Genomic DNA, 13,346 nt, shown 5'->3' with positions numbered 1-13,346 from the left:
TATATTTAGTACATTTTAAAATTTATTTTTTGAAGTTGATTTTTAGTAAGTCCTAGCGAGGTATAAGCACTCTTTGTGTGGGAGACGGATAGCAGGGGAGCCCTTCAGGGCAGGACTGCCACAGTTTTCTTAAGTTGCATTTTTTTTAGGAAGGCTCAGCATGTGACAGGTGTCAGTCCCTCTGTTTTCAAAATTTTGCTAGCCCCAGTCCTGTTCTTTAGGATTTCCTGCTAGTTTCACCATTGAAAGGGTCAAAGGAGGTGGAAAAAGCAGTTTGTCTCCTGGCTCTTGCTCCTTCCAGCTCACCTGTGTTCTCTATTTGGTGACTGTCTCTGAAGATGCTTCCATGTGCACATATCACACTCAGCTTGCACACTCATAGCTATAGCTCCCTAAATAAGTGGGAGCCTTATTTCCTTGTGTCTTGTGTGGTATGGACTTGATTCTTGATTTGTGGAGGTCTTACTCTGCTGGGTTACAGGATGGGACCCTGAAGCTTCACTCACGGAGCATTGCTGCCACCCTGCTCTCAGCACCAGGCACAGAAAGATGTGATGATGGGGTGGCTGTGTGCGTGAACACTCAACAGCTATGCTTCTTCCTCACAGGGGGAACTGATTACCTTCTATTATTACTGGAAGAAAACACCAGAAGCAGCCAGCTCCCGTGCCCACCGCCGGCACCGCAGGCAGGCAGTGTTCAGAAGAATTAAGACTCGCACGGCCTCCACCCCTGTCAACACACCCTCCAGACCTCCTTCCAGTGAATTCTGTAAGTGGTGTCTTGATGCTGCAGAGAGTAGTAAGAGACTGCTCATATGCAGGCATATGTACGTCCAGCTCTGAGCCTGTGGAGCTGGTGACCCAGGGATTAATATGGTGTGCTTTGTGCATTATTGTGTATATATGTGTACAATAGTGCTGACAGTTGTAGGAGTGTTTGAAATTATCTGTACATTTAAGTATTTCTAATACATTTACTATTTTATGTCTTACAAAATTTAAGCTTGACCTAGGGTTCCACTTTCTTCTTTTCTCTGCTTTACTCAGATCCTCTTCCCAGGCCAAGTGTGACATTCTCCCCAAGACCAGGTGAATCCTGTAGGTCCTACTGTCTTGGTCCTATGAACTAGAACAGAGCAGTAGTGCTTAGCAGTTCTTTCCTAGTCCAGAAAACTGGCCTAAGGGCACCAGGATTCTGTATTATACTTGGTGAGGGCCAGAAGCCATATTGGTTCAGTAGATAGAATTCCAGGCTGCTCAGATGCACTAGGAAGGCATTGTGAGTATACTGCTACCATTTTAGACTCACCAGTAGGAACACCTGTGCTGACCACCACAGGATTCAGGTGTAACATCAGCCCCCCAAAATCTGGCAAGGCAGGACCTTGATCGTTCTACCCCTCGTACATGCAAGCTCTTTGCTATGCTGAATAATGCTGAGGAATTCAAAATGAGCCTTTGTGGCTGATGCCCACCCCAGTCTGTGGAGTTACTTTACTGGTGCCCCATTCTCAGCTGAACATGATGGTGTCTGTTTTGTCTTCACTTTACCACCTTGTCCAGTGGACCTGAGCTCAGCCAGTGAGGATGACTTTGACAGTGAGGACAGCGAGCAGGAGCTGAAAGGGTACGCCTGCCGTCACTGCTTCACCACCAGTAAGTGGCCTTGGGCACCCTCAGTGCAGGGGACAGTTGTTTATTCCTGGGCAGGCCTGGGCTCTGGGTTGTCAGACTCAGAATATTTCATGTGCTGGGTGGCAAAGAAGCCAGGGCCAGTGACTGATTTGACACATGGGTTGTGCTTGAGAAACTTGATCCTGTTTTCTGACTTTGCTTCCCTGTTGAGCAGTCAGAACTGTACTGATTTATTGGGTAGGAAGGTCTCATACAAGGTGAGGGAGGGGCTCTACTGTTCCTGGGAAGTGGCTGCCATCTTCAAGGGGTGGCTATAGGGGACCGGACAGTGGAAACCAGCTTTGGGTTGTATAGGGAACTCATAGGAAGCTCATGCTCTGTGGCTCTCATGACTCAGGGTCAGGTGGAGCCCACAGAAGGGCCCCTCTGCTCAGATGTCCTCAGAGACAGGTGGTTTCAAAGGTTGCCCACCTCCCCTCATATAGCCTCCAAAGACTGGCACCACGGGGGCCGGGAGAACATTCTGCTCTGCACGGACTGCCGCATCCACTTCAAGAAGTACGGTGAACTGCCACCCATCGAGAAGCCCGTGGATCCCCCACCCTTCATGTTCAAGCCTGTCAAGGAGGAGGACGATGGGCTCAGTGGGAAGCATAGCATGAGGACACGGCGGAGTCGGGGCTCGGTGAGCTGGGGACCTGGTCCTGGGGGCTTGAGCCCACCAGGGACTCAAGCGAGAATTGGTGTTAGGCAGAAGCACACTCTTGATGGTACTGCTCTCCCTGAGGCTGTGGAGCTTAGTGTTAGCGAGAGCTCATTGGTCTTGGTTTGCAGCCCAGTGCCAGTTCCCCAAGTGCCTCCAGTGGGCATATATCTCTACTTCAACTTTGCAGATTGTTTTTCCATAAGAAGTTTTTACATAGGTTCTTTAGTGAAGATTTACCCACTTGTGCCTTGTGTCTATAATCCTACCACATGAGAAGCTGTGACAGAACAATTGCCATAAATTCAAGGCCATCCTAGCTATGGGGTGAGTGTTTGTCTTTAAAATATACAGCAGGGGATGGAGAGATGGCTCAGCAGTTAAGATAAGTTCAATTCCCAGCACTCACATGGCAGCTCACAACTGTCTATAATTCCAAGACCTGACACCCTCAAACAGACATACATGCAGGCAAAACACAAGTGCACATAAAATCTTTTTAAAAGAAAAATAAATAAATAGTACAACAACAGCCACAGCTTTGTTTAACATTGGTTGGAAATGTGTCTAGGGGTCTTTGAGGCGTGGGACTGTGAAAGGGATCTTTCTCTCTGGCTCTGACCTCTCTGAGGACCTTTCTGGCAGGTGGATAGGACGGCTCACTCCCGTTTCCTGACCTTAGCTGAGCCTTTAGCTCTACCGAAGGGTGCTGCAGGCATTCAGCTGCGGGTTTCAAACTGCAGTATTTAGCAGCCTTGTCTCCTGGGTGACTTCCTGTTTTTTCGGTTAACTCCACAAATGTTCTACGCTATGGTTTGTTGAGCGTGGACAGTTAACCTGAGAAAGGGAGAGGAGCATTAAAATAAAGTCAGCTGACTCCTTACCTCTCAGAGCCCTGTACATTTCCAAGATAGCCCCTCAGGATGTGTGTCTGGGTTTGAGTGGATTTGTGAACACACTGTTTATCTTACTTTGCCTGTGGCTAGACTTGGGTGGACAATTGGGCCTAGGGATCCATTCTCTCTATCCTTTGGTTTTGGAGGAACAGATGTCTACACTACGCAGTGGTCGGAAGAAGCAGCCCGCCAGTCCTGATGGTCGTACCTCCCCCATCAATGAAGATATTCGATCCAGTGGCCGGAACTCCCCCAGTGCTGCTAGCACTTCCAGCAATGACAGCAAAGCAGAGACGGTTAAGAAGTCAGCCAAGGTCAGAGGCTGAGGGGACAGTGGGAGCCTCCTGGTCCCTCCCTCCCATCTGAACAGTGACATCACCCTGGCCTAGGAGCTGCAGATGGAGGCCTAGGGCCTAGAAAAATGGGGAAAAGGGAGGTACCTCTGCCATAAGTTTGCCAAGGCCCAAGAAACACAAAATGGAGTGACTAGAAGGGTTCCTAACATCAAGGATCCTTGTCCCTAGATAGCTGCTCCTCTGGGTCCTCGTTGGGCCTTTGGGGAACATTCTCACTTCTGGAGATGGGGCTCAGAATGAGGAAACATGTCCACAAATGTCTCTTCTCTGCTTCCACTGCAGAAGGTAAAGGGAGAGGCTGTGTCCCCTCTGAAGAGCACCAAGCGCCAGCGGGAGAAGGTGGCCTCCGACACAGAGGAGCCTGATAGGGCCACCTCCAAAAAGACAAAGACCCAGGTGAGGCTCCTGAAGCCCGCCCTCACCCCCAGCCCCCACACAGACTTAGGTCCTCCCCAGGAAGGCAGTGCCTGACTCCCAGGCGAGAACTGAATCCCCTGCTGCCTCTGCACAGACTGTGGTTATGATCCGTACTAGCAGTGTAGGGCTGAGCTCTGCTTCCCAGTGCTTCCATCTCTTGCTTCTCTGGCTTTAGGAGATCAGCCGCCCCAACTCTCCCTCTGAAGGCGAGGGGGAGAGTTCAGACAGTCGCAGTGTCAATGATGAGGGCAGCAGTGACCCGAAAGACATCGACCAGGACAACCGCAGCACGTCCCCCAGTATCCCCAGTCCTCAGGACAATGAGAGTGACTCGGACTCGTCGGCACAGCAGCAGACACTGCAGGCCCAGCCCCCAACCTTGCAGGCTTCCAGTGGGGCTGCCTCGGCTCCCTCCGCCCCTCCAGGAGCACCCCAGCTTCCCACCCCAGGGCCCACGCCCTCTGCCACTGCAGTCCCTCCGCAGGGCTCCCCTGCCACCTCACAGCCCCCTAACCAGCCTCAATCTGCAGTAGCACCTGCGGCCCACACCCACATCCAGCAAGCACCCACCCTGCACCCACCTCGGCTGCCCTCACCCCATCCTCCACTGCAGCCTCTGACTGCACCCCCTAGCCAGAACTCTGCACAACCTCACACCCAGCCCTCCTTGCATGGTCAGGGCCCACCTGGTCCTCACAGCCTACAGGCTGGACCCCTGCTACAACACCCAGGGCCTCCTCAGCCCTTTGGACTTCCTCCCCAGGCCTCCCAAGGCCAGGGCCCTCTGGGCACCTCCGCAGCAGCTCATCCTCACACCACTATACAGCTTCCAGCCTCCCAGTCAGCACTGCAGCCCCAACAGCCCCCAAGGGAACAGCCCTTGCCTCCTGCACCTTTAGCCATGCCTCATATCAAACCCCCACCCACCACACCAATTCCCCAACTTCCAGCACCACAGGCCCACAAGCATCCACCTCACCTCTCAGGGCCCTCACCCTTCTCTATGAATGCCAATCTGCCACCGCCTCCAGCCCTGAAGCCCCTCAGCTCCCTGTCCACACACCACCCTCCCTCAGCCCACCCTCCACCCTTACAACTCATGCCACAGAGCCAGCCCTTGCCCTCCTCCCCTGCCCAACCCCCTGGGCTGACCCAGAGCCAGAGCCTTCCACCCCCAGCTTCCTCCCATCCCCCCACTGGCCTCCACCAGGTACCCTCCCAATCCCCATTCCCCCAGCACCCTTTTGTACCCGGAGGCCCTCCTCCCATCACCCCACCCTCCTGCCCCTCCACCACCACCCCACCTGCAGGACCCAGCACCTCATCACAACCACCCTGCTCTGCTGCTGTTTCTTCTGGAGGCAGTGTTCCAGGGGCGCCATCTTGCCCACTCCCTGCTGTGCAGATAAAAGAGGAGGCTCTGGATGAAGTAGAGGAGCCAGAGAGCCCTCCTCCACCACCCAGGAGCCCATCCCCTGAGCCCACCATAGTGGACACCCCCAGCCATGCTAGCCAGTCCGCCAGGTACTGGTTTGGAGGAATGGGGGCCTGGCTAGGTGTGGGTGGATTTGGTGGAGCTGAGGAAGGGTGTGGCCCTCAGCAGAAGCCCCAGCCAGAGCTGCTACCTCTTTAGGTTCTACAAACATCTGGACCGGGGCTACAACTCATGTGCACGGACAGACCTGTACTTCATGCCTCTGGCTGGATCCAAACTAGCCAAGAAGAGAGAGGAGGCCATTGAGAAGGCCAAGCGTGAGGCTGAACAGAAGGCTCGAGAGGAACGGGAGCGGGAGAAAGAGAAGGAAAAAGAGCGAGAGCGGGAGAGAGAGCGGGAACGGGAGGCAGAGCGCGTTGCTGTGAGTCCTGAAGGGACCTGACATGCAGGGGGCAGTGTCTTCAGCCAGGGCCTGATGGCCGGGATCTATCACAGACTGGTGTGTTCTCTAAGTGCCAGTGGCACCCATGCCCAGGCTTTCTAAAGGCTATGAGCCATCCATTGTGTGGCAGTCATGAGTCTGACTTGATTGATGGGCCTGTTCTTTCCCTGCAGCCTATAGATTAGTGCCTCCTCCATAATCTCGAGGTGTCAGAGAGACAGGAGGAGGTGACTTGGAAGGAAACCTAAGTGTGGCATCAAGGGGCTATGCAGGTGCACCCTGCTTTAAAGCCCCCGTATGAGCTGGGGTACTTGGTGCCTGCTCGATCACGAGGGGTGAGGGAAGCCAAATCCAGAAGTGGCACGTCAGACTTCGTGGTAGGTTTTCTGGCTGCCGGGCTCCCTGGTGCACAGAAACGCTGAGGTACAGGGGGGACTGCAGGCAGTCACAGATCAGTCTAGACTGTCCTGGTGCCTAGATCTGGCAAAGGTCCTCTGTTTCTATGTTGGGGTGAAGGAGCTAAATTGGTCTGACGGTGGAACAGAACAAGGGCCTACCTCTGTGGTGAGCACCAGTTTTAGACCCCAGGTGGCTTGGCACCAGCTCCTCATACCCATATCCTGGCACCCGTCCTCATACTCTCTTTTCTTCAGCAGAAGGCATCCAGCTCAGCACACGAAGGCCGTCTTAGTGACCCTCAACTCAGTGGTCCTGGTCACATGCGACCCTCCTTCGAGCCACCACCAACCACAATTGCCGCAGTGCCCCCATACATCGGGCCTGACACACCAGCCCTCCGGACACTGAGTGAATACGCTCGGCCCCATGTCATGTCACCCACCAACCGCAACCACCCCTTCTACATGCCCCTTAATCCCACTGACCCCCTGCTGGCCTACCACATGCCTGGCCTCTACAATGTTGACCCTACCATCCGGGAGCGTGAACTCCGAGAGCGAGAGATCCGGGAGCGGGAGATCCGGGAGCGGGAATTGCGGGAGAGGATGAAGCCAGGCTTTGAGGTGAAGCCACCAGAGCTGGACCCCCTGCACCCAGCCACCAACCCCATGGAGCATTTTGCCCGGCACAGCGCCCTCACCATCCCTCCTGCAGCTGGCCCCCACCCCTTTGCCTCTTTCCACCCGGGCTTGAACCCTTTGGAGCGGGAGAGACTGGCACTGGCAGGTCCTCAGCTGCGGCCTGAGATGAGCTACCCAGACAGACTGGCAGCCGAGCGCATCCATGCCGAGCGCATGGCATCTCTTACCAGCGACCCCCTGGCACGACTGCAGATGTTTAATGTAACTCCACACCATCACCAGCATTCACACATCCACTCCCACCTCCACCTCCACCAACAGGATCCTCTCCACCAAGGTATGTACCCAATCCAGGAGCAAGGCAGGGTAGGCAGCTTCCACCCAAAACTCACAGTTGGTGGGCTTTCCTGATCAATGAGTCTCAGGAAGCTGCTGACCTGGGTCTCCTGCAGAAGAAAAACATCTGGGGAAAACCTGGTCCTGTGCCCTGGGTGAGGGACAGCAAATCAGGGTTCTTGTGGACGTTAGAGCCAAGCAAGGTCTGGGTATGGGTGCTGGGCTGCCCAAGGAAGCGTATCCCTGCTCATGAGAGCAGAGGAAAGCAGGGTATCTACTGGCCTTGATGACCAGGCAAAGTGCAGTTCTGTCCTTTAGGAATAGAGTTCCTTAAGGTCCACTTTCCTGGCATATGTAGGAAGACTGGGTTGGGGCAGAGGCAGGCTCAGTGGGTACCACTTCCTTCAAAGCCTCATGGGATTGGTTATGGCTGGCTGTGTTCCTGGGGAGGCAGTGAGTCCAGAGGGGTAGGGGTAGTCAGAGGGCTACTGCAGTAGGCCCCCAAGGAGAGAGAGTAGGCCACTGTAAGCCTGGAGGGCCTAACATAGAGTGCTACCTCAGCAGGTACCCAGGGTGACCACATGGGGTTGATTTGTGGGCCATTCTGTAGAAGGGAGAGAATATGTTTGCTGTGAGCTGAGGGAAGAAGGCGTTGTCGGCCTGAACTGTACAGAAGAGGCACAGAGCGAGCGGCCATGCTGAGTGGCCTCAGGTGTGGCCTCAAGTGTGGAGCAGGAAATGACCAGTCAGGGCTGAGCTCTGTGCTTCTCTCCGCCTGTTCTCTCCAGTGGGGCTGGTTGGGATTCTTGGCAGCCAAGTGATGTTTCCCACCCGGTTGAGCCAGCTTGGGTGATAAAGAAGTCACCATGGGTCATGCAGCAAGGATACCAGAGCCATGCTCCAGCTACATTTGAACTTGTGCCTTTTTTTTTTTTTTTTTTTTTTTTTCTTTTTCAGGTTCAGCAGGCCCAGTTCACCCGCTGGTTGACCCCCTGACTGCTGGCCCTCACTTGGCTCGCTTTCCCTACCCTCCTGGCACCCTCCCCAACCCTCTACTTGGACAGCCCCCCCATGAGCACGAGATGCTGCGCCACCCAGTTTTTGGTAAGAATTCACTAGAGGAGGACATGGACTTCCGAGCGGGAGCTGGGGTTGAGTCAGATAGCACTCCTGCATTTCCTCAGCTGTCCATGGGTGGGGGCCAGGCAGGTGAACTGCTGGAGGATTTGAAGGAGGGAGGCCATAAATGCTCTGCAAAATAGCCTAACAGGAGCCAGGACTACCTGGGCTGCAGAGGACAATAGACACCTGACTAGGGCTGAGGTCTGGGGAGAAGCCTGCAGGCAAGGTCTGGCATGAGACCCAGGGGCCTCTGGGATGGGCCTCCTTCCTGCCTGGGGACTCTGCTGATCTTGCCCTGCCCCTGATGATGCTCTCTCTGTAGAGCCTGGGAAGGGCTGGCCCCACCTTCTCAGCTAGGTACACAGCAGGCTCTCTGACCTCCCTCCTGGTCTCTGTCTTGGTTGCTCTGGTCGTGACTACTCCCTTGACTTGTTTTTGTAGCAGAGCGTGTTTTGTGCTTGGCAGGCACCCCCTATCCCCGAGACCTGCCTGGGGCTATCCCACCCCCCATGTCAGCAGCCCACCAACTTCAGGCCATGCATGCCCAGTCAGCCGAGCTCCAGAGACTGGCCATGGAGCAGCAGTGGCTGCATGGACATCCACACATGCATGGCGGTCACCTGCCAAGTCAGGAAGATTATTACAGGTGAGATGAAAGAGAACCTAAACTTCTCACTTGCATACAACCCCCCCACCCTGCCCCATTGTGGCAAGTACCACGGGCCATCCTCTTTAGTCCTGAGAGGGAGGGATGCATGCAAACATGACTTGGCTGGATGAGAGGCTCCTGGGGTGGGGTGGAACCCATAAGCGAATAGATTGGCCAGCCTTTGCCTGTAGCCTGTGGGATACCATTTCCCTGTCACCTAGCACACCCTGATGCCCAGTCTCTTGTTTTCTCCCCTTTTCCCACCAGTCGACTGAAGAAAGAAGGTGACAAGCAGTTATAAGTTATTTATTTGTTAATGCTGGCTGTGGAAACCCCAGTTCTAGGGGGCAGAAACAGGACTTTACATCCAGTAGGAGCTGCAAGAGCAAAGAGGAATATCGTCTAAAGATTTCTCTATATATTTAAACCCACAACTAAAAACACATCTGCATAATAGTGTTCGTTTGTTGAGAGGATTTCCTGAGACCAATTTGGGTCTCCCTGCATGACAGTCCCCCAGAAACTTGGTGTGTCCTGGGCTGGACTGACACCCGGAAAACTTACCTGCGATCTTGGGGTTTGGCTTTAGTTCTTTTCCTTGATTTCTCAGTAGGTGCTAGAGTCCGTTCACACCCTTCACTGTGCGTGCAGACACTGAGGCACGTGGGCTCTAGAACCCACGAGGTTTGCAGAGAGGCGGCATATGAGTTTGAAATCCAAGAGCTATAATTTTTAAAAAATCTTTTATTTTAATACATTGTAGGGAATCTTCATAATTTGAGACAGTTCTGCAGCATGACTTCTTACATCTGTAAATAATGGTTTTAGAAGTCTCTTTTCCTTCCACAGACGACTATTCTGATCTATTTTTTCCAGCCATGTCACAAAGTGTGAATTCCTACCAGCTATTGACAGAATACAGAGTTGATTTTTTAATAAAAAGTTATATATAATTAATTATCCCTTTAATTAAAGGGAACAGATGGGCGTTTCTAGTTTCAAGCAGGCAGGAGCTTGGGACTAGGTTTGGTCATAGCAGTGAGCATCCAGGGGTTGGCAGGGACAATGTTAAAGGCTCTTTATTTTGCTGCTTTGATTTCACTTCTGTCTGTCCCTCGCATGTGCAGTAGCAGGCGTGTTTGAGCGAGCCTCCTTCCTTATTCCTAGGAGTTTAGTGTTGACTTTGTGTTCTCTGTCGTCCTGTCTCTGGTACAGAACGTGCATGTTTACGTGTATGTGTCCGATGATAAGTTTCCCTAGGACTTTCTGTACACGTTTGACTGTTCTTGACTGATGTCATAAACTGTTGAGGAAGTTCCAGAAACGGTGCAATACACAGCACATGAGACCCAGGACACATGCTTGCCAAAGGGGTGTTAGAAATCTGCAGGTATCATGTTACCAAGCCATGACTGCCACAGAGAAGCTGCTTCACAGTGAGGGACACCCTGGGGTAAATGTGACACAGGTCTGGCCTGTGGTATGGGCTATAAAGCAGGCTGTGCAAGTGATCTGCATCCTCCTGGGAGGCCGTGTGTCCTGCGTTTCCTCTTGGAAAAGGAATGGGAGTCCTTGTTGAAATGGGTTCCCCTGGGACAGCCCTCTTCAGCAGGCTCTCGGGTAACAGTTCTAGGCAGAACTGACTATTGCTGATGGAACCCTCTTCTTCTCCCCCTCTAGAACCAAGGGTGGGACATCGGTTTGACCCCTCCCTTGGACTCCTGAGGGCCATTTCTACTCTGGTATGCAGTGGTTGCATCTAGGAGCAGCCAGCCAGCCACAAGGTGTGTCCTGGCCCTGTGGAGAGAAGTGGCTCATAGCTAACCTGACATTCACTCTGCTGCAGGCTCTGACTCAGGTGTGGTGGGGCCTCATGCTCCCTGAACCATGCATGGGGCAGCTAGGATCTATTTGTCTGTTGAAAATGTTTGTAGGGTTTTTGTTTTGTTTTTTAACCTTATTTTTCTCATTCCATTCTGCCTTAACTTTGGTTCTTCATAGGAGGCAAGCTCAAATTAACCTTTTGTTATCAAACTTCTGGCCACCTTGGCATGAAGGCGTTTGTTTTCTTCTGGGGTGGCGGCATGCTCTCCAGATGGTCTGCCCTGCCCTGCCCTCTGGACTGAGGAAGGCCACTTCTGGCCAGGCAGGTCCTTTCTGTCCCATGCCACCACCTCCTTCTCCCCTTTTAACTGAGTCTGCCACTCAGTTAACCCTTTATCTCCTTTCTAGTACCCATTTTCCAAAGAGAAAGAGTGAAGTACTTTGAAGTCTGAACTTGAAATCTGTCCGAAAATGTTTCTTTGTTGGTTTTGGGTTTCTCCCCTGTCCCAAGGTGAAGCACTGACTGTGTCCTCCGTGACTGACTGGTTTGTTCGGAGGCCCTGGACCTTCATGGCATCTTTGCGGCCCAGCTGCTTGGCTTCCTTTTTTGGATTTCCCTTCTTTCATTTGAAATTTGGGTTTGCTTTCTGTGTTCTGTATGTATCTTGTCAGTGTCGTTAAGGCTGAGCTTCACGTCTCACTGCAGTGGAGCGAGCGGACATCTGATTGCTGCATTTCTCTAGGTCTCGGAGCTAAGTGTACATATGAGTAGTTTGCCATGAGATGACACAGTGTAAGCAGTAGACACCCAGGAAATCGTGACTTCTGTGTTCTCTCCATTTGAGTATTTTGTAATTTTTTTGAAATATTTGTGGACATAAATAAAACCAAGCTACACTACAGAACCCTGTGTGTTGGCCAGTGCATTGCCTCATTCTGGAGTGTGGTGGGTGCTGCAGACAGCCAGGGGAAGTCTGCTGGACCTTGCTGCTGGGCCCTGCTTAACCTCCTGGAACAATTTCTGGAAACATAGGTGGGTGCTGCCTTAGCAAACCCTTACTCTCTGAAACCAAGATTGCCACCCACATCCACCACTAGGGTACAGGGAAGAGTCTGCTGCCTGCTGAGGGCTGTTGGAGCCATTCTCCAGAATCAATCCAAGTTGAGGGTGCCCTAGACCCTGTAGAACAGCACTTCTCAGCCTGTGGGTTGCAACCCCTTTGGGGGTCCAGTGACCCTTCATAGGAATCAGACATCAGTTATCTGTAGCACTCTGCACAACTCTAGCAAAATTACAGTTAAAAAGTAATAGCAAAGTGCTTCTATGGGAGGGCCACCACAACATGAGGAACTTTACTGAAGGGTTGCAGCATTAGGAAGCTTGAGAACAGTCGCTGTAGGGGCTCCCCCAGAGCCTCCACGCTAGGTAACTCTTCAGTGTGGATGTGGCCATCAAAGTCCAGGGTTCCTGGTGAATTCCTGCTGTAGCTTGTTGGTTTGTTGGTTTGTTTTTTTCCTGAGACAGCATTTCACGGTTTAACCCTGGCTGTCCTGGAACTCCTTTGTAGACCAGTCTGTGTGGCTGGAATCCAGGTGGCAGCTGCTGTAAGCTTTAGTTCTTACTGAGTGTAGGCCTATGAAATGGAGGCATCAGACCCAAGTGTCAAAACTGCTCTGTGACCCTCACCTGTGTTCATAGGGCATCACAATAGCCACAGTGGTCATTTACTAACTAGGGAATGTATACGTGTGTGCGTTACATTTATATGTAGACAGTGGAATGCTGTTTGGTCAGAAATGAAACCCCCTCTTTAGAAACAGCTATAGGAGTTTAAACTAGCGCAGGGTGGTGGTGCACGCCTTTAATCCTAGCACTGGGGAGGCAGAGGCAGGTGGATCTCTGTGAGTTCAAGACCAGCCTGGTCTACAGGGCTGCACAGAGAAACCCTGTCTTGAAAAAACAACAAAAAAGAAAAAGTCTAAACTAGGAGAGTCCAGAGGTTTCCACCGCGAACCATCATAAGGCCCGCTAGCCTTTATTTGGTTCTTAGGCGGGACATAACAAGTGTCTGGTTCTTCACAAATGTCTACTAGTGTGTATCACTAAGGGTGTGGACATTAGTCAGGCCATTTACAGCCACTTATCCAAGGCAGAGGGACCAACCACATCTAGGTGGATGAAGTGATACAAAGCATTCTTGCCTCAGGCCAACCCCCCATATGACCTCCAGCCTCTGCTCCAGAAATGAGTTCTCAGCCTGGGTGTGGTCCAGCAGCCCCCTTGTTGCACAATGATTCCATGATATGGTGGGAGGTCCTGAGCCCCAGCCCATATTAGGATAACTGGGTGCCCCACCCTGCCTTCTCTCCCTCCCTTCCACACTCCCTCTCAAATGTAGTCACCTGACTACCTCCAAAGTGCTATCATGACAGACCAGTTTGCACAGTACTGAGGCTTCATGTTGTGGGTTCATGAGCTGTGGGTAACT

The 13,346-nt window shown here is 52.4% G+C and overlaps 1 protein-coding gene across 9 annotated transcripts in view; it reads left to right on the top strand.

Moving 5' to 3' along the window:
- Positions 1-11,762, top strand: part of Rere (arginine-glutamic acid dipeptide repeats) — a 353,454-nt gene extending 341,692 nt beyond the window's left edge. For 4 of the 9 annotated variants that reach the window (XM_085690231.2, XM_085690238.2, XM_085690232.2 and 1 more), the window contains 11 exons: positions 609-771; positions 1,566-1,658; positions 2,123-2,322; positions 3,383-3,550; positions 3,875-3,988; positions 4,185-5,533; positions 5,643-5,865; positions 6,540-7,263; positions 8,220-8,366; positions 8,826-9,030; positions 9,301-11,762. In XM_085690231.2, coding sequence (XP_085546357.1) covers positions 609-771; positions 1,566-1,658; positions 2,123-2,322; positions 3,383-3,550; positions 3,875-3,988; positions 4,185-5,533; positions 5,643-5,865; positions 6,540-7,263; positions 8,220-8,366; positions 8,826-9,030; positions 9,301-9,334 — 3,420 coding nt within the window. In that variant the 3' untranslated portion in view covers positions 9,335-11,762. The remainder of the gene's footprint in view (positions 1-608; positions 772-1,565; positions 1,659-2,122; positions 2,323-3,382; positions 3,551-3,874; positions 3,989-4,184; positions 5,534-5,642; positions 5,866-6,539; positions 7,264-8,219; positions 8,367-8,825; positions 9,031-9,300) is intronic. The other 5 variants (XM_085690234.2, XM_085690233.2, XM_085690235.2 and 2 more) reach the window with 5 other exon arrangements.
- Positions 11,763-13,346: the final 1,584 nt, after the last annotated feature.

The sequence above is a fragment of the Myodes glareolus genome, chromosome 6 (assembly GCF_982192425.1).
Source record: "Myodes glareolus chromosome 6, mMyoGla1.1, whole genome shotgun sequence".
Classification (NCBI taxonomy): Eukaryota; Metazoa; Chordata; class Mammalia; order Rodentia; family Cricetidae; genus Myodes; species Myodes glareolus.
This window is presented reverse-complemented; position numbering and strand designations above follow the sequence as displayed.